Source organism: Hemibagrus wyckioides, linkage group LG04 (assembly GCF_019097595.1).
Source record: "Hemibagrus wyckioides isolate EC202008001 linkage group LG04, SWU_Hwy_1.0, whole genome shotgun sequence".
Classification (NCBI taxonomy): domain Eukaryota; kingdom Metazoa; phylum Chordata; class Actinopteri; order Siluriformes; family Bagridae; genus Hemibagrus; species Hemibagrus wyckioides.
The window spans coordinates 29,968,276-29,989,650 of record NC_080713.1 but is presented as its reverse complement, the minus strand read 5'-3'; the positions used below and the strand labels follow the sequence as shown (position 1 = coordinate 29,989,650).

General features: G+C 40.2%; 1 protein-coding gene across 1 annotated transcript in view; it reads right to left on the bottom strand.

Annotated features, from left to right (window-relative positions):
• Positions 1-21,375, bottom strand: part of LOC131351815 (uncharacterized) — a 226,357-nt gene that overhangs the window by 88,745 nt on the left and 116,237 nt on the right. Inside the window, exons 34-39 of the mRNA XM_058387420.1 lie at positions 10,031-10,204; positions 9,675-9,845; positions 7,725-7,898; positions 7,204-7,374; positions 6,121-6,291; positions 5,773-5,946 (exon numbers count right to left, since the gene is read on the bottom strand). Of these exons, the coding sequence (XP_058243403.1) occupies positions 5,773-5,946; positions 6,121-6,291; positions 7,204-7,374; positions 7,725-7,898; positions 9,675-9,845; positions 10,031-10,204 (1,035 nt within the window). The remainder of the gene's footprint in view (positions 1-5,772; positions 5,947-6,120; positions 6,292-7,203; positions 7,375-7,724; positions 7,899-9,674; positions 9,846-10,030; positions 10,205-21,375) is intronic.

Below are 21,375 nucleotides of genomic sequence, written 5' to 3'. Positions count from 1 at the left end.
CTGCCTGCCTTACCGTTTTTGATTATTGCCTGCCGTTTTTATTTATTAATAAAGATCTGCATCATGGATTCTGCTGCATCCACCTCGAGTGATATGTCACAAGTTATGCATACTAAAATCATTAATTCAATAAGATTGTGAAAATGGATAAGCTGATTGTTAAGTACATCACTAAGCATGGCTCTCAGGGAATGCTCGATGGAATCGAGAACATTGTTGATAAGCCATATGAGTGGGATATTTCCAAAATTCAAAAGTTATCCCAAAATGCCTAAGAATAAAAAAAGGAAAAATTGCCAATGTGCTTCAAGCAGTGCTTGCCACAAACAAAGTAAAAAGACTCTAGAAAGACTCTAGATGCATTGAAGGCTGAAAATGAGCAACTTCAATCTAGACTGGATGACGTGCTAATTTCAAAAAGAAATTTCCAGGCTATGGAAACAATCTGGAAAGAAGAAAAGGTCAGGATGCAGAATGACATTACACTTCTTAGAACTAACAATAGTATGCTTATATCATCTGTGGAAACATTGTCCAGTGAATTAGAGTAGGCATTGTTTGCGTGTCAATTTCTAAATAAAAATGGCACAAATGAGAAAAATACCAATAAGGTATCTATATGTGGCATGTTGTGTAACTGAGTTCCAGAAATTACAGATTTGCATGAAGATAGTGATGAGAATTCAGAAAGAGATTCCGTACAGTTAGATTTTCCATAGCACCAATTCACGCTACCACAACCATGCATGCCAGTGAAGAAGGGCAGGAACCAATGACCTCTACTATGTTTGTGACTCACCTGTCTGAATACAATGACATCATTGCTAAAATGACCCAGTTTTACAATCTAATCCTGTGTTAGCAATAGGTGTTAGAAAGCCTTATCAGAACAATGGTTGCAAGGTTTCATGGAAGAAAGAAGACCATGAAGATAGTCAGGAAAGACCACCCCCTTATAACCCTGATAAGCTCCCAGTGTGTTATACATGTCACAAGGAGGGGCATATCTCTAGAAAATGTAAATTTTCTCTTAAGAGAACAGGCTCTAAACTTGATTTCAATCAGTTACACGCCACAATAAACAGGTTAAGCAGGGAGAATGAGGAACTGCATTCCCATATGGAAAAGCAGAATTCTCAAACAAAATGTTCTTCAGCATAGGAATCCCAGGCCTCCATAACACATGTAGCACCCTTGTCACAGGACAATCACAGTAGACCAATTGTAAATATTGCTGTTGGAGGCCGATTGGTTGGTGGATTCTGGTGCTTCATTAACAATTCTTCATTCCAACAATCCCCCACAGAATGATAAAAATACACTAACTCTTGATGGCTTTGATGGGACCATTTCTCTAGCATCACAAACAGAAAATATGTCATTTCAAATTAGCAAAGATGAGTTCCAACACAAAGCCTGGCTCAGCAACACTGGTGATGGTCGCAGTACCTTAGGCTCTGATATTATGGCTAAATCTGAGGTCATTTATCAAGGCATAAAGATAAGCAAAGGGGGGCGTACACCTGATCCACACAAGGTGGAAATCATTCAGAGACTTCTAGTACCAGCATCAGTGACAGCTTTAAGGGATTTCTAGGGATAGTGGGATTTTGTAGACAATTCATTGAAGACTTTGCTGATATTGCAAAACCTCTGAACACTCTTCTTTCAGGAAAAAAGAAGAAGAATGATTCCTTAAATTGGGGTCCTGAGCATCAGACAGCATTTGAAAAATTTAAAGTAGCACTAATCAAAGCTTCAGCCTTACGTAATCCAGACAGACACAACCATTTATTTTACAGACAACAGCAACAGAGGGGGCAGTTTCAGCTGTCCTCTTTCAGGAAGTACAGGGAAGTTTGTGCCCAATTGCTTATGCTTCTCGAGTACTCTCCCCAGTTGAAAAAAAATCCTGTACATGACACCTTCTGTCTGTTCATTGGGCAATGTCACATTTTGAGTACATATATAGATTCAATGAAGTTACACTACATACCCTCCACACACCACTACAGCTTCTTTTAACTGGAAAAGATAAGGGAGTATCAAATGCTAGACTAGGCAAGTGGATATTAGATTTAGGATCCAAGAATTTTAAAAATGTGTACAAACCCAACTCAGTGCTGCCCTTAACATTCTTGTATGAAGGTACTTCACACATTTGTGAAATTAATGAACACACTTGGTCCCCTGAAAGTGTCTTTGAAGTAAAAGCTATTGAAGAAGCTGTGGATGTATATGTTGATGATTCTAGATACTGGCAAAATGGACAATACCATACCGGTTTTCCCATCCATTCTGACAAAGTAAATTTTCTGTATAAATGTCCATCTCAGTTTTCAGAAATGGTTTCACCAGCAGAGGTAATGGCAGTGTTACAGACGTTAAAGGTCTTCCCAGATTCAGACTTGAACATATATTCAGATTTTGCATTTGTGGTCAATTCTCTTACAGAATATTTGCTGATTTGGCAGAAAAGGGGTTTTACTAGTACTGATGGTCAACCTCTGACTCACTGTGGTCCAATTCAGGCTTTGTGGTCAGCTGTAAAGAATAGCACCTGTAAAATTGCATTGTTGAAAGTCAGAGCACACCAGAAGAAAGGGACAGACAAGCATGATGATGGTAATTTGGCAGTTGATGAGTTAGCAAAAAAGCTGCATTGGAAGGACTAACATTTTTAGATGATGCAGAGCAAAAACTAATTGCCACCATCAACATCAGAGAGCCATTAGATCCCAAAAGCGCTCAAGAAAGTGATCCCTTAATAACAGAAGCAGTCAGACTGAAAAAGAATGAACAAAAAAGATTGCTGATGGTCATTTGCTCAGTATGTTGCACATTTACTGGTACATGATAACATATTACTGTACAAAAGTGATGACACTCCAATCGGGGGGGACACTTAGGTGAAACAAAGGTGAAAGACAGGATAGCAAATATGTTTTGGTGGCCAGGTATGGATAAGGATGTAAAGGATTACTGCGCAAATTGCTTAAAGTGTGCTCAAATCAATCCATCGAGAGTTAAAAAGAAGGGCCCTTTAAGACCTATGTGCCTTGCTGAAGGCCCATGGACAAACCTCCAGATTGATTACATTGGTCCTTTACCTGCAGCAAAAGGTGGATACAGATATATACTAGTGGTTATTGACACATTTAGCAAATTGATTGAGACATTCCCAATCAAGTCTGACACAGCTTCTAACACAGCACGAGTACTTTGGGAACAAATCTACTGTAGATTTGGCCTTCCTTTAAGTTTGGAAAGTGATAAAGGCACCCATTTCACTGGAAAAATTCATACAGATCTTGCAAAACTGCTAGGAATAAAACATTGCTTCATATAGCACACCAACCACAATCTTCAGGGGGGTAGAAAGCTTGAACTGAACACTGAAAACCGCATTTAGAAAAATGGTGTTAGAGAATGGCCCCAATTGGGCCCCAAATCCTGAGTATATTAATGTCAGTAAGGAGAATTGTACATAAAAGCACAGTAAAGAAATGGTTTCACATTGACCAGATGAATCCATACCAAGGTCCAGATGGTAATCCTACAGGGCCATGTCTAATGGAAAAATAAGGAAAATGTGCTATATGTGTATCAGTATCTTGTTGTTATTGTTGTTGTTGTTGTTGTGCTGTGTAAAAAGGGGGGAAGCGGGATTTTTCATTTGCATTTTTTTTGTTATTTTCAGATCTTCCTGACTAAAAGATACTGAGATGGGGTGATTGGTCCTAGCAGTGGTCCCTCCTGTGATGGTGACGATGCAAGAATGCCCATAACTGCATCCAGCCCCGCCTTTTTGACGTGGTGATAAGACCATATCCAGGGATGCTGATCAACAACCTCCAATGGGCCCACATTCCAGTACTAGTAAATCTAACAGTTTGGTCTCCAGACAGGGATGAGCAATGCTGGGGAGAGAGCGTGACTGAAATGTACAAGGATACCACGACAGCATACCATGGAGCCATAGCTACCAGCTCATCCACAGAGTAGACACGGGAAGACCATCCAGAAGATCACATAGAGAGTATCTCTTCTAGATGAAAGCTGCTAGGATTTGTTGACAGCATGCTTGGAGCCACCAGAATAGGTTTAGGCATCTCCAAGTGGATAAGTGCTTAGGTACTTAAACAGAATAAACTTAAACCAAAAGCTCTTATTGGACAACAGGTTCTGCAAACAGATCTGCAAGAGGGACTAAGTGAAGAAAAGGTACCATCCAGGATGTTCAGACCACTGCATCTGCCCTCTCTGTCATAGCTCAACAAAATAAAAAAGCTTTCAAAACTATGCAGAAACAGTTGTACTGCACACAGTTTGCCTCCATCAAACAACAGGAAATCACCCCCATTTTGAAGGAAGTATTGGCTGGAAAGGGTCCACCTACTCTGAAGAGGTCATTATGAGGTGGTTTGGACTTGATACCAAGTCCTCATACTTCATTTTGCATAGTCCCCATTAATGTCATTAATGCAAAGGAAAGATAACCACATTGTCACGGCACATCAAGGTTTTGTGGAAAAGGACAACGTTTTAACTAAACAAAGGCATAATGGTAACAGTTTTTTGCTTACTCTGATTTGAGTTTGACATTTGTGTATGCACTTTTCTCATCATTTGCCAATGCGTTATGTTAAATTGTATGTGTTCCATATTGAGACATCAGATTAAAGATACTTTAATAATTAATATAGGACATTACCATTGGCTGTGATGGGGTCTGAACTCCTCTGCTCCAAACCCAGGAAATATTTGTACACAGAACACAAACATTGTGATAACTTTGCCTAGTGGAATGGAGCCATAACCAACGTGAGGTGATGTCTCAATGACGGGTAAGAATTCTCTGGGGGCCGAAAGAGGCTAACCATCTGCAGGGCTTCACAGCCACTGGGCATCTAATCAATAATCTAATCAATTATTAGTATGGGAGCAGCAGCAAGACATGAAGAACCATCACTGAACAAAGGATATAGGTGACTGTGATCACCATTTAGTATTGCCCAACCATATGGGTAATAACATCTATAACAATACCAAGCAAAGGTGTATGTGATCGTGATTACCATTTAAGGACATCCAGCTAGACGACATTATCACCTGGCCATTTGGGTGATACTCAGTTCTTACAATAATTTACATTTAAAGTGAAACTCATTTAAATTACACACAGGAAAGACTGTATAAAATGTTTGAGCAGGATTTGACACCCAAAGTACTTTATGTACTTTCTTCTTCTTCTTCATTAAGATCTTCAACGCCCTCATCGTTTTATTTTTCTATTTTCCAACATTATTTTATTCACTCAGTGGTGCACAGTAAATGAGCACAATAATATCTGTAATAGCTTCATATTGTTTTTAAATACAGTATATGTGTTAGAAATTACATTTAAGTTGTCCTCAAAGAACAACTTGCTATACAAGAGTTTATTTCATTGATAATGTACCTTTTTCTTATAATTTTCATCTAACAATTTTTATATGATTATTATATAACTTTTTTGATTACTTCCAAAACAATAATTTCTTTTATAAATTAGGTCAAATCTCTGACAATAAAGGCTTTTGTAGAAAACTTGCAAAACAGGCTTTCATGTAACATACATTCTTCATTAATCTGTTTATTATTGAATAAGAGTCATTGTTATTGAAAAATTTACTCCTGAATGAGTTTCTGACTAATCTAGTCCCACATGCTACTTATAAACATTTTGTGAAGAAAAAGTCATTGATCTAGTAATGTATACTGTTAACTTACAGAAGCTTCTGGAGTTTACAGGATGAATTCTTTAGTAGAGTAGAGATCTGAATCCCTCCTGAATTTCCCAGTGTGTTCTCACTCAGGTCCAGTTCTGTCAGGTGTGAAGGGTTTGAAGTAAGAGCTGATATCAGATCAGTACAGCCTCTGTGTGTAATACTGCTCTTATTCAGCCTGCAGACAGAGAACACAGCTGAGAGAATGTCTTTAAACAACCCACAAGATTAACCATCAAAACTAATTCCAATGTATAAGAAATACTAGAGTGATAATGTGTACAGTGTAATATCTTTAAGTATTTAATGTGAGCACAAACAAAAACACCAGGTGAGGAATCAGACCACACACCTGAGTTTCTCAGTTCTACAGTGTGGATCCTTCAGTAGAACAGAGAGCTGCTTCACTCCTGAGTCTCCAGATATTTTCCCACTCAGATCCAGTTCTCTCTGCAGTAAGGGGTTTGTACCCAGAACTTTAGTCAGAGAAGCACAGACCTCTTCTGCTTCAAAACTCAAAATTCTGTAGACAGAAAACACGACATTACAGTGCTGATACCAAAGTTCTGAGTCTGGATCTTTTTCCCCAAAAGATCCTGCTTATAAATGATATGAACCAGCACAAATATGACAGCAGCTGGATTTTGTGTTCTTTGTTAATATTCAAGATCTGTCTCATGTAAGTAAACTTCACACACTTTCATATAAAAAAATGTGAGGTGGTTTTGGAATCGCAGTAATATACTTTGATAGATCAGCATTAACAATGTGGAAATTATTTTATTTTAGGTTACTTGGCTTGGGTTTGGTCGGTCTGTCTAAAGAATCCCTAAAATCTTGCTAGTTAACTCAGATACTGTAAATATGTTAACGCATTTTTCTTGGCTTTGATGTTTTCATTCTGTTCTTTTATTTAACAAATCCAAAGGACAAAAATAATCACATGGATTCTTTAGCATTTTAACCTTTTTTCCTGACTCAATCATTTTGTTTTGTTGTATTTTAATAAACTCTGCATTTGAACTCTACTTGTCTGTCCTGAGTGTTATCACACTGTAGATTTCTAAATGTTATACATTTGATCAGGTGAAGGATTTTCCCAGAACATAACATCAGTAAAATGATTGAACTGAAAATCATTTGCTTTATTGTCTAGAGTTTGCAGGTTCAAATCCCAAGTCCAAGGAGCAAACTTGGCCATAATCTGAGGCCTGGTGATGTGACATACACTCTCTCAGACACACTAGGTCATGCATGTACAAGCGGTTTCCTCTGAGTGTGTCCCTGGTGTCTGGGTGGATGTTGTCGTGTGATAGGTGGGATCTAACTGGAGGGTGGGACTTGGCTATGATTCATTTATTTCCAAATGCAAAAGTGTGCAGAACTATAAAAAAGATAAAAGATCTTTGTTATGTACAAAATGTAAAAAACTCACCTCACAATCAATTTAGAGTCTGAATTCTCTAGAAAATATCTAAAAATGTTCCAATCTGACACCCTGTAGTTTCCTCTGAGCTCCAGCTCTTTCAGAGGTGATGAGGAGTTTGATTCCAGAGCTTTAGCCAGATCACCACATTGTGTTTGTGTGAGACTACAGTTATTTAGTCTGAAAGAAAATATGAATAAAGGACATTTCACAGTGAGACAGAGACATGACAGTGACAGTACAGCATCACTGAAGGGTTTGTGACTAATAGTAATTTTAGTTCAGGCCAGTAGATAAGAGTTAGAACCATTATTTAAGAGAAGCACAGGGACTGTCACATTTGACATCAGATTCCAATACTTATTACAGATTACAATAATTCATTATAATAAAAGAAATAATGAAGCAGGCTGTAATACAGGGATCAAAAAAGTAAAAAGTACTAACTTAATGTAATGCCAGATAATCAATTTTAATTTTTTTTAAAATTGTCATTTGTTTTTTTCCAACAAATCCTAAAAATAATTTACTTCAGTTTCTCCAGAGTGCAGTTTGAGTCCTTCAGTAGATCAGAGATCTGCTTCATTCCTGTGTCTCCAATTGTATTGTCACTCAGGTCCAGCTCCTTGAGGTGTGAGGGGTTTGTTCTCAGAGCTGATACAACAGCAGCACAATCATATTCAGTGAGACTACAATTACACAACCTACAGAGAGAGAGAGAGAGAGAGAGAGAGAGGAAAAGAGAGAGAGAGAGAGATCATATCTTATCATATCTTTATATACCTCTCTGTTGCCTTTGTATCCTTAAGATTTTTTGCTGGTGTTATCTGCACTTCCTGCTCTAGTATGTAATAATCTCACAGTTACATACTGTACATTACTCTTTTACTCTGTCACTTCTTTAACCTGTAGGACCTTATTACCTCTGGATTAACTGCTAGTTTGTGACCAGTGTTTATAACATTTCTAGAAGGTTTTCTGTTAGTATACTTTTAGTATATTCACTATTATAGTTTTAATACAAAGACTAATCCAGCTGGTGGTTATAGGCTAATAAATATTGTTTGTATAAATGGTATTAATACTGCATATACAGCTGTGTTTAAAATAATAGCAGTGCATTCAAAAAGTGAGTAAAGCTCAAAATGCTTATAATAGCTTTTATTTCCATAAACACACATGCATTGGGAATGCTGTACATTCTATTCTAAATCAAAACGTAAAGAAAAAATTATCAAATTTATTATTTTACAGAAAGTGAATAAAAAAGAATATTTCTAACAAAAAAAATAAATGTCTGCATTTTTCTTTACAAAAACATTTACTGTATAAACTAAAAAATGCTTGAAGATTTAGCTTTCTTGTGAATCACTGAACTAATATTGTATAACCACTGTTTCTGAGAACTGCTTCATATCTGTATTGTATGGATTCGACCAACTTCTAGCACCTGTGAACAGATATTCCAGCCCATGATTGCACTACATACCACCATTCCTCTGCATTTCTTGGTTTTGCCTTAGAAACAGCATTTTTGATGTCACCCTATGAGTTTTCTATTGGCCTAAGGTCCAGGGATTGGTCTGGTCACTCCATAATGTTAATCATGTTGGTCTGGAACCAAGATACTGCTCACTTACTGGTGTGTTTGGTTTCATTGTCTTGTTGAAACACCCATTTCAAGGGAACTTCCTCTTAGGCATAAGGCAACATGACCTCTTTAAGTATTTTGATTTATTCAAACCCATCCATGATCCCTGGTATGCAATAAATAGGCCCAAAACCATAGTATGAGAAACGTCCCCAGATCATGATGTGTGTGCCACCATGCTTCACTGTCTTCCCAGTGTACTGTGGCTCAAATATTTCAATCCATTCGAATAGTTTTCCATTTTCTTCCATATCTTTCTAGTTTTGGATGCCATTTTAAAGCATTTGATATCATTTTAGCTGAGCAGCCTATCATTTTCTGCACTTTTTTATGTTTTTCCCTCTCCAATCAACTTTTTAATTAAAGTACACTGATCTTCTGAACAATGTCTGGAACAACCTATTTTTCATTTTAGAAATGCACTATAACCAGCATGATATATATGCTGCCTTAATAAGGGCCAAATGTTTGACACCAGTTTTTTTCACAGAATAAATTACCTTACTAATTGAACTCCACACTGCTAACACAACCCTTTCAATAAATGATTCAATTACACAGAATCAGCAGCATGCATGTCATGACTGTTGGGTCTGTTAGTTTTCTATTATTCTGCTACACCTACTAGTAAACTATTTGCCATGTAGAAATATAATTTCTACCAAAAACAGTGATTGATCTCATTAGTAATGTTGGACTGCTATTATTTTTAACACAACTGCATTTGGCCATTTCAAAAACTAACACTAAACATATTTTGTTAGAATGCCTTCTAAAGTCTTCTGCTCTTTCTGCCATTAATAATTTTATTTTTAAATGATGACATTACCCCAGTTTCAGCAGTTTGAATTGTTGATTCTTCAGCACACCACAGAGCTTCATTCCTGATCCTCCCAGTTTATTCCCACTCAGCTCCAGTTCTCTCAGGTGTGAGGGGTTTAAACCCAGAGCTGATGCCAGAGCAGCACAACCTTCATTTGTCATCCTGCTGTTATTTACCCTGGATACAGAAAGACAACGAGGAAGAGCAGTCTTCTGTTTAAATCTAGTTTTATATTGTTTTAATGTAAAATATATAGTTTAAAAGTAAAGTAAACTATTTCATTAATGACATTATACACAGTTATTCCATTCCAAAAGGAATAGACTCCAGTGTTTAAATGTAAATAAGTGATAAACACTAACTTGAGTATCTCTGGTCTGCAGTGTGAATCCTCCAGTAGAGCAGAGAGCTGCTTCACCTGGGAGTCTCCAGATATTTTCTCACTCACATTGAGTTCTCTCTGTAGTAAGGGGTTCACTCCCAGAACTCTAGAAAGTAAATCACAGCCTTCCTGTGCAGCAGAACTTTTCAACAACCTGCAGAGAAAGAAAGGAAGAAGAAAACAATGGGAAATCATAAGGAACTCTCAAAATTACCAACAGTTTCTTAATTTTTCTTACATTTTAAGTTCAGAGCTAGAATTCTTTAACAGTTAACTTTTAGATGAAACTGAAATTTTGTACAAGTCTGTATTATTAAACAATTTTAAACACTGATTAAAGGCTGATGAAATAATAAAAAACTACTAAATGCAAATACAAAACTAACTTTATTATAGTTATATAACTATTTTGTGGCACTACAGCATTATTTTGAAAATCTTGTTGGATGTGTTAGCAAGTTTGTCCATAACAGATTATTTATGAAGAGGAAGTCTTATATGACCATAGGATATAACATATTTTCTAGAATGTTAGAATGTTATCTAGAATGTTATCAAGTTCTGATATGTAATGTAATGTAATGTAATGATTTAATAATAGCTGTTCACCTCATTGTCTTCAGTTTACAGTCTGGATCCTGTAGTAAATCAGTGAGCAGCTTCACTCCTGATGCTCCAGGGTCGTTCCCTCTGAGATCCAGCTCTATCAGGTGAGATGATTTCAGAGCTTCAGCCAGAGCAGTGCATCCTTCCTCTCTGATATTATTGTTCATTAGACTGAAAAAAAGAAAATTACTTTGAATTTTCTTTCTGAATATCCCAAATATTTTACAAAATAAATACATATAATTTTAGGCATTAAGATGTGTGACACTGTATACAAACTGTGAATTGAATCGATTTTTATTGTTAATTAATTAACCATAGGGTGTCACTGAATGGAGCCTGTACAAATGACCTGGTTGTAATTAATAAACAGATATTGCAATAATTCACTGCTTTAATGACACTGACATACCTGAGTTTTTCTAGGAGGCAGTGTGGATTCTGTAGTAGATTAGAGATCTGCTTTATTCCAGAGTCTCCTACTTTATTCTCGCTCAGATCCAGCTCTAAGAGATGTGAGGGATTTTCTCCCAGAGCTGTAGCCAAAGCAGCACAGCCTTCAGCTGATACACTGCAGTTACACAGTCTGCAGACAGACAGACGGAGTACAGTGAACAGATTTGATGTCATTTATTACATAAGAATGCAATATTTTAATAAATTTCCACCAATATTACATTTGCTACTACTTTAAGTAAGAATAATTTTTTTTATAAATTAACAAAATGGAAAGCAAAGGAACAGAAGAGAATTCTAAATCAATTCAATATTTGGTGTGACCAGCCTTTTCCTGCAAAACAGCATTAATATTTCTAGGTACACTTGCACACAGGTTTTTAAGAAACTTAGCAGGTAGGTTATTCCAAATATCTTGGAGAACTAAACACAGATCTTCAGTGGATGTTGGCTGCCTCAAATCCTTCTGTCTTTTCATGTAATCCCAGACAGACTGGCACTACAGGATAACTTCCTCTGTGGAAGGGAAGTAAGCATGATGTGTCTTTTATCTGCTGCATTATGTTTCTTTGCTCAACCTACAGTACTCAATGTTTCTGCTTCTTCAATATAGCTTGAACAGCAGATCTTGAAAACCCCAGTCTGCTTTAAAATACATGCCTGGAAGAGAGCTTGCTGATGCAGTAGAACTACCTTATGTGTTGTTGCTGTACCCAGTCTTGCTATGGTTATATATACTTTTTGTATTATTTTACAGTGATTAGCATTTTTTAGACTCTTTCACTCACTGTTAGCTTGGTAAGCCACCCATTGCTGACTCTGAGTCTTCCCTAGGCCTACCTCAGGGTTGTTGAGAGCTTGCTGTTGCAGTAGAACTACCTTATGTGTTGTTGCTGTACCCAGTCTTGCTATGGTGTATGCTCTTTACATGAAATTGTCTTCCACAACTTCATTTTAAGGCCTGGTCACACTACAAGACTTTAACCGTCGGCAGATCGCTTTGCTGTTCAGACTACATGACGTTACTGTATGTCTTTTTGTCCTTGTGGTGTTCACACTATGCGACGCTTTGTAAATGATCCACAAGAGGTGGTCTCACACCACACCATCTGACAACAACTCTTGTCACCCAACGCCTCAACGCCGTCCCCAAACCACGTTTTGTCACGAAAACACACGCGACAGGTGGATCCGGAAATGACGCGAGATTTTCGGTAGAGGTTTGTTTTGAAAATGGACGTCGGCAGGAGTCTCGCTCTAGATAAATGTTAATTTATTAAAATAAATGTTGTGTCCACACTATTTTTGAAACCATGTTGCTGCTGCTGCTTTTCTTCCAGTGACCTCAACTCTGTTGACTTGCTCTCTCATTGGCTGGAGGTCGTAGCTACAATTGACACCACATGATGTCGAGTTGGCCGACCGTCCCAGATATTTAACATGCCAGATATCTGGATTTTGTCTGCGAGGTGTCAGCGACGCGTCAGCAAGCCTCTTTGATGTGTCGTTGAGTTGTTCACACAAAGATTGCCAAGCGCTGATCACCCGCTGATTTTCCCACGATCACAGACCGATCTGTCGGCGAGCTCGTTAATTTGCAAATCGGGCTTAAATCGGGCTTAAAATCCTGTAGTGTGAACGAGGCTTTAGTAGCAGAGTTTGTCTGTTCCTCACCCAGTTTAAACTCCTACACAGCTGATTAACATAATGATTGTGTCTCAACTTACATATGAAATTGATTATCATTAGCACCGACTTGGTATAATTGGTTGATCATACACCTGATGTCACGGATCTGCGGGACTCTGTGACGTCACCACGCCCTAGTCACCTGAATGCCGCCACCGCACCTGCTGGCAATTAGCCAGAATTTGTATTTAAAGGCCAAACTCGCCAGAATCAGCGGCAAGTATTAGCGTCTGTTTTCGAGTGTCACGTTATGCTTGATGCCAGCCTTTTTTCCTGCTTGTCTAAGTTTTGGTATTAGACGTGATTTCCTGAGTTGATTCCTTTGCCTTCAAGGACGTTTTTGTGTTCTGGCCACAAATAAATCTCCCTTTGAGTGCATACCTGACCTGTCTGGTTCCGTCCCCAGCTAACTAAGACAGAATACTCGCCCCAAACTGTAAGAAAGCAGTGGCCACTTACCTGGAGAATGTCAGTCCCACATGCCGGTGAACCTTCCCCACCGGACCCGCAGCCACCACAAGCTGGACCGCCACCTGCTCCCAACCCTTTCAGGGAATTGGCCATCTCGCTGCAGGAGACCATACAGGCCGCTGCGGCTCCTCCGGCTTGTCCCGTGGCCAAACCGGCGTTATATTCAGGGGAAGCATCGGAGTGTGCCGGATTCCTTATGCAGTGTCAGCTCTATTTCGAGGTGGTCCCTCAGCAGTTCCCCACCGATGGTGCAAAGATTGTGTTTATGCTCTCCTTACTTTCAGGGGAGACTCGACGCTGGGCGGAGGTGTTATGGACATCTGAGAGTTCCACCCTTGCCTCCCTGGACAGCTTCAAGTCGCAATTCAAGGCAGTCTTCGGCGCGAGCGCGTCCGCCGTTTCGGTCCACGACGAGCTGTTTTCCCTGCGGCAGGACAAGAGGACTGTCCGGGAGTATACGCTACGTTTCCGCTCGCTCGCGGCATCTAGTGGGTGGAACGACACGGCGCTACTCGCGGCTTACTGGCGAGGCTTACGGCCCGAGGTCCGACGGCAGATGGCCATTTATGATGACTCCGCCAGCCTTGAAGCCTTCATGCTGAAGGCACAGAGTGTGGCACGACATCTCACCGCGGTCAGTGCTGAGGGACGCTATACGTCTGACACCTCACCCCAAGAGGACATTCCTGCATAGGAGCCTATGCAGATGGACGAATACCACCTCTCCACCAGCGAACAGCAACGCCGTGTTCTGCGTGGACTCTGCCTCTACTGCGGGGAGGCCGGGCATTCCATCCCTACCTGTCCGGTCCGGTCCCATCGCCCAGCGGTGAGTACTATCCAAATGAACTCCTTAATGTTTAACCCCCGGTACCATGAGGCTACCCTGATTTCTGATTCTCGCCCTTATCCAGTGCAAGTACTTTTCGACTCCGGGGCCTCGGGAAACTTTATCTCCTCCCAGGTTCTGGCGGCCTGCCATATACCCCGACAGCCGAGTCCCAGGCATTATCAGATCACCACTATCCAAGGAAAACCGCTGGGTCAGGGACTGGTGAAGTGGATCTCGCCCGAACTCATTCTCCGTATCGGGGTGCTGCATGAAGAGACCTTGTCGTTCCTGGTGCTGGAGGATTCTCGGGTGGATATCGTGCTGGGACGCCCCTGGCTGGCTCTTCACCAACCAAACATCCGGTGGAGCGAAGGGAGCATCGACCAGTGGAGCAGCTACTGTCTACGGGCCTGTCTACGTGGCCTTCCAGTCACTAGACCTATGGAACTAGCCCTGGGATCGACCTCCATAGAGAGCCCCCAAAGCTGCCCTTCAGTGGATATCCCAACTGAATACCGGCACTTCAGGGACGTCTTCTGTAAGACCGCCGCCACTAAGCTACCTCTGCACCGGCCATGGGATTGCACGATAGAGCTCCAGCCTGATGCCAAAATGCCCAAAGGACACATCTACCCTCTGTCTGTCCGGGAACATAAAGCGATGGAGGAGTACATTCAGGAAGCGTTACACCAAGGGTTTATACGCCCGTCTACCTCCCCGGCGGTGTCCAGTTTTTTCTTCGTGGCTAAGAAGGATGGGGGACTACGGCCCTGCATCGATTACAGGAAACTAAACGCCCAAACGGTGAAGTTCGCCTACCCCTTACCTCTGGTCCCTGCGGCACTTGAACTTCGAGGATCGCGCATCTTCACCAAGCTTGATCTCCGGAGCGCGTATAACCTGATCCGAATCCGCCGTGGCGATGAATGGAAAACAGCTTTCATCACCCCTACCGGACATTATGAATATCGTGTCATGCCCTACGGTCTCACCAACGCCCCCTCAGTTTTCCAGAACTTCATGAATGAGATTCTTCGGGACATGCTACATCGCTTCGTAGTGGTGTACATAGATGACATCCTAATTTATTCCCCAAACCACGCTACACACATCCATCATGTCCGGCAGGTGCTCGCTTGTCTTTGACAATACCACCTCTTCCTTAAACTGGAGAAATGCGAGTTTCATCAGCTCTCAATACATTTCCTGGGATATGTTATATCCGCCAACGGCATTCGGATGGATCAAGCCAAATTACAAGCCGTGAGGGAGTGGCCAAAGCCGCAAACAGTCAAAGAATTACAACGCTTTCTGGGGTTCGCGAACTTTTACCGTCGCTTCGTGGCAGGTTACAGCCAGCACGCTGCCCCGCTTACTTCTCCTCTTCGAAACAGTCCTAAGAAACTTGACTGGACCGCCGAAGCCGGAGACGCCTTCCAAAATCTGAAAGCCGCTTTCTGTTCCGCACCCACCTTAACACACCCCGATCCCACTTACCCATTCATAGTAGAGGTAGACGCCTCCTCCGTGGGGGTCGGAGCAGTGTTATCTCAGCGCGGGGGCGACCCCGCGGTACTCCGTCCATGCGCTTTCTTCTCAAAGAAGTTATCCCCGGCGGAGCAAAATTACGATATTGGGAATCGTGAACTACTGGCAATCAAATTAGCCCTAGAGGAATGGCGGCACTGGCTCGAGGGTGCTAAACATCCGTTTGAAGTGATCACTGATCATAAAAACCTCCAATACCTCCGAGAAGCCAATCGATTAAATCCTCGGCAAGCGCGTTGGGCTCTCTTCTTCACAAGGTTTCAATTTACGGTTACCTACCGCCCGGGGCATAAAAACGTCAAAGCAGATGCTCTGTCACGTGTCCACACCCCAGAGCAGAAATTAGAAGAATCAGAGCCCATATTACTGCCTGAGCTCTTCGTCAGTCCCATTCTATGGTCCCTTGATGACGAGATCCATGCCGCCACCTCGGAGGAACCTGCTCCACCGGGAAGCCCGGAGGGGAAAATTTATGTGCCCACATCCTGTCGTTTACGCTTGCTGGACTCGTTGCACTCCTCTCCGGGCTCTGGGCATCCAGGCAGACAGAGAACCCTCTCAGAAACAGGTATTGGTGGCCGAACATGGCGTGAGATGTTGCACGTTTTGTGAAGGGATGCTCGGTCTGTGCCGTCATATGCACGCCACGCCGGCTGCCAGAGGGCAAGCTCGTTCCACTCCCGATTCCTCATCGGCTCTGGTCCCATCTGGGAGTCGATTTCGTCACCGACTTGCCCTCATCCGAAAATTACACCACTATTCTCGTCGTGGTAGACCGGTTCTCTAAGGCGTGTAAACTTATCCCGCTCCGAGGTTTACCTACCGCCTTAGAGACGGCTGAAGCTCTCTTCCATCACATCTTCCGAAATTTTGGCATTCCAGAGGACATCGTATCAGACAGGGGACCCCAATTTACATCCAAGGTATGGCGAAGTTTCTTTAAGAAATTAAATGTATCAATCAGTCTATCTTCTGGTTATCATCCCCAGACAAACGGCCAGACCGAGCGCAAGGTCCAGGAGATCGGACGCTACCTGCGTGCCTACTGCCGAGATCACCAGAATACCTGGAGCCAATACCTGCCCTGGGCCGAGTATGCAGAGAATTCACTTCGCCAGGACACTACAGGACTCACTCCGTTCCAGTGCGTGCTCAGTTACCAGCCACCTCTGTTCCCGTGGTCTGGAGAACCTTCAGAAATCCCCGCCGTAGACTACTGGTTCAGAGAGAGTGAGAGGGTCTGGGAATCAGCACACACTCATCTGCACCGTGCCGTAAGCCGGCACAAACATCAGGCCGATACCCGCAGGCGGGAAGCACCTCTATACCAGGTGGGAGACAAGGTCTGGCTTTCTAAGCACGATCTGCGGCTCAAACTTCCCTGTAAAAAGCTGAGCCCCCAATACATCGGACCTTTTACCATCTGACGCACCATAAATGAAGTGACGTTTGAACTGGACCTGCCGGCACAATATCGGATCTCATCCTCTTTTCATGCATCACTTCTATCTTCTATCTGTCATCGAATCCGGACGTCTGAAGACGCCCGTGGGGAGGGGGGTACTGTCACGGATCTGCGGGACTCTGTGACGTCACCACGCCCTAGTCACCTGAATGCCGCCGCCGCACCTGCTGGCAATTAGCCAGAATTTTTTCCTGCTTGTCTAAGTTTTGGTATTAGACGTGATTTCCTGAGTTGATTCCTTTGCCTTCAAGGACGTTTTTGTGTTCTGGCCACAAATAAATCTCCCTTTGAGTGCATACCTGACCTGTCTGGTTCCGTCCCCAGCTAACTAAGACACCTGAATCTGATCCAACGAAATCCCTGACTTTGTGCAAGAGTAAGAATTGATGTTGGTTTAAAGCCAAAGCATCATAACACCAAATATTGATGTGATTTAGATTTGTCTTCTGTTAGCTCAATTTACATCTTCTAAATTGATAAAAAATTAAACAATTAAAATATATGTTTTTTAAAGCATTCTTTACAGCATTTCTTCATTTTGCACAGTATAAACCTTTTAATTACTACAAATCTAATAATCTATTTTTTTTATCAAATCATGCTATGTAATAATACTGTGTTCTAATTTAGTCAGTTTTTCTCTTTATTAGAATTGGAGATGGAAAATACAGATACACAGAACATCTTACCTCAGTATCTCCAGTTTACAGTGTTGATGTTTCAGTCCAGCAGAAAGCTGAGTGACTCCTGAATCCTGCAGATTGTTGTTGCTCAGGTCCAGCTCTCTCACATTACAGGACTGTAATTTCAGAGCGCTGGCTAAAGCTGAACAGCTCTCCACAGTCAGATTACATTTATTCAGCCTAAAATTGAAATATCATGTTATCAGAGCTACATATTAAATATTCATTCTGTAGATATGACATAAAAGTCATTTAATAATAATCATGTGCACAAAAGTTTGCTTTCTGGGTTCATATGAGTTCACTGTAATGACCTCTTGTTATGTGCCACGTATTTTGGTTATTATTCTGATTACTTTATTTTTAATGCATGATGCAATGTACTCGATCCTCTGTCTACATATTTCCACTAAAATCTCAGTGGTATTTCAGTGGTTCACTTTTGTTTGTAGATCAGCATGTATAATACAAAGTGGCATTAGAGAAGTATGTTTTGTTTTACTTGGTTTCTTTTCTTTAGCACCGCTGATGTTCGGCCCCTCGTTTGGTCGTTTGAGAAATATTTTTTTCGTATTATTTTACAGTGATTATTTATTTTACTTTTTCACTCACTGTCAGCTTGGTAAGCCACCCATTGCTGACCCTGAGTCTTCCCTAGGCCTACCTCAGGGTTGTAAGGGTTGTAACATCTCTCAATAGATGTCATTTATTTTCTTTTAATTGACTTTTAATTGATTCATTTGACATGTCTTAGTGGTTAAATCCTGTTTTAAGATTTAATTGAAAACATGTTGATAATTTCTGCTACTGCTTAGTAGCTTAACAACTTTCCATTTATGTAACAGGACCCAGGTGTTTGTATGAGACCTATATATGAAGTTCCTCTGGAAAAAGACAAGATATGTTGTTTCATCAATTATAGAAAACAATAGTATGACAAATAATGGCAAGTCTCACTAGAAAATATTTTGTTCAGCTGATAGTGAAGCATAAATAATAATACTTACTTTATTTTCTGAAATTTACAGTGTGAGTCTTCCAACAAAGCAGAGACCTGCTTCACCCCCATGTCTCCTGGTTCCTTCCTGCTCAGATCCAGCTCTTTTAGGAGTAAAGGGTTTGTAGTTAAAACTGAATTTAACCAAGTACAGGCCTCCTGTGCAGCAGAGCTTTTCAGCAACCTGTAGAGTAATTTTAAAATAATATTTTTATTTGGTATTTCCAGAATAATAGACACATTGACGAGATCAGGCTGTGTTTTTGTAATTACTTTGATTACTAAAATTAAATTATATTACCTGTTGTATGTATCACACTATCAATGGTCTTTGCATAGTACTTAATTTTTCAGTATGTTTAAAATTTGACATAATTGTGTTAGAAGTCAGAAGTCACCTCAGTGTCTTCAGTTTACAGTCTGGATCCTGTAGTAAATCAGTGAGCAGCTTCACTCCTGATGCTCCAGGGTCGTTCCCTCTGAGATCCAGCTCTATCAGGTGAGATGATTTCAGAGCTTCAGACAGAGCAGTGTATCCTTCCTCTGTTATACTGCAGTCTGAAAGTCTAAAGAGAGAACATTGTGTGGTATTAATGGTACTCTAAAATCTGATAAAAGCTTAATATTGAATTATTTTAAGCATGTATATCGTATGTAATGGCAAGAAGATTTAAGTTGTATACTGTATGAGGCCTGTGTTTGTATTCTACATGTAAAGTCACAAGCTCTTATGTAAAAGTTAAGTTTTTTTAAAAAAAGGTCAACAAATTAAAATAAATAAATAAATAAGTTCAAATTACAAATAACATAGTAATAAGTGAGTATATGAATATGTAAGTGACATACATAAGTTTCTCAGGTCTGCAGTGTGAATCCTTCAGTAGAGCAGAGAGCTGCTTCACTCCTGAGTCTCCTTTTATTTTTCCACTCAGATCCAGTTCTCTCTGCAGTAAGGGGTTTTTACCCAGAACCTCAGTCAGAGAATCACAGGCCTTCACTGCATCAGGACTTTTTAACAGCCTGCAGTCAGGAAACAGAAACAGATTCAATTATGAACAATTTCATCCTTTATTTTATCTCCAGCCTCCTGAATACTGCATTAGATGTCATGTTAAAGAATCTGGATTGGAGACGGCATGATGGGACATTTTCTCTTCTGAAACCTTGAGTATCAGATCATTTTAACTACTGATCTTAAAAATGAGTGATTCTTAATTAAATGTAAAAGGGGTTGGGTTAAACTGAATATATTATTAAGAGGTGTGGTTAGGTTTGACAGCAAGTATGTTTTCTGTTAATGGAATATTATCTTGATATTGCTGACTACATTAATTAATTTAATTAACTAGTGTTTATGCTGATAATGGGAAAGACTTAAGTTACATTCAGAAATTTCACATTTTTTATTGAATAGATTACATTGTTTATTAATAGATTAATTATACTTAATACAGATCATTTAAAGTAAAAAGAAGTACTGGTAATGTCATTTTCTTCTTTTATAATTACAGATGGTTTTAACTAACATTAAACATTAAAAACATTAAAAAAGTGTTTTTTTATCAGTGTATAATATCTGTAAGCCTTGATGGACTATCAACATACAGTTTTTATAACTGAACAAATCCATAATTACTGTAATTTTTACAGATTTGTCACAGAAAATTGAAAAAAATCCATATAAATATGATTAAATATGTGAAATGTTTCATCAACAATGACACAGTCAGGAAAAAGACGTTACGAGACAAACTAATATGTATTTTAGGATGCTTTAGAAGTGTCTCTAAATGTGTTAAGCCGACAATAATAAATTATTCAAAAATGCACACAAATTCAAGTCTTCTAAGTAAGAATAATGTATAAGCTGCAACTGTTTTCTGTTTTGTTGTTAGCCAACCAAATTAAACTGTTGAGAACAGGAAGTAAGTGTGTGCTGATTGTTTAAGAGCTTTTATTGTAAATCTCATCATCTCATCTATAACTTGTCATTTAACCACAACTTTGGATTGAAGGCCAAACATTTTCTATAGTTTTAAATAAGTGACAGTTTCAAATGGTATATGAGGAAGTGCTGCTTTTCACACGCCTATGCTCATCAGGAATCCCCCGTGTATGGTGAGCCAGGTGAGATGAGAGCTATGGCACTTACTTATGCTTTTGTACCATGTTTTTATTGCTTTGTTTATGTTACTATGTGTTTTGTTTGGAAGCTTGTCTTGTCTGTGCTTCTGTCTTGTCACTGCTTGATTTCCTCTTCTGTCATGATTAATCTCCACCTGTTTTCAGTTTATGTCCTGAAGTATGAATCTGTATAAACCCTGGTGTGTGTTGTGTGGATTGTGAAGTTTACACTCTGGTCAGTTTAGTCTGTGACATTACTAGGTCTTGTTATTGTGTATGATTACCTGGTTGGTGACTTTTCGCCTACCTCTTGGAATACTGTATTTTGCAGAGCCCTTGTACTGCTGTTTGCACCTTCATCAACCACAACCTGGTATTGAACTTGTCTTTGCCTGTGGTTTTTAGATTTGACTGTTTTGAACAGCTGCCAGAATTTATTTCACAGTGTAGCAAC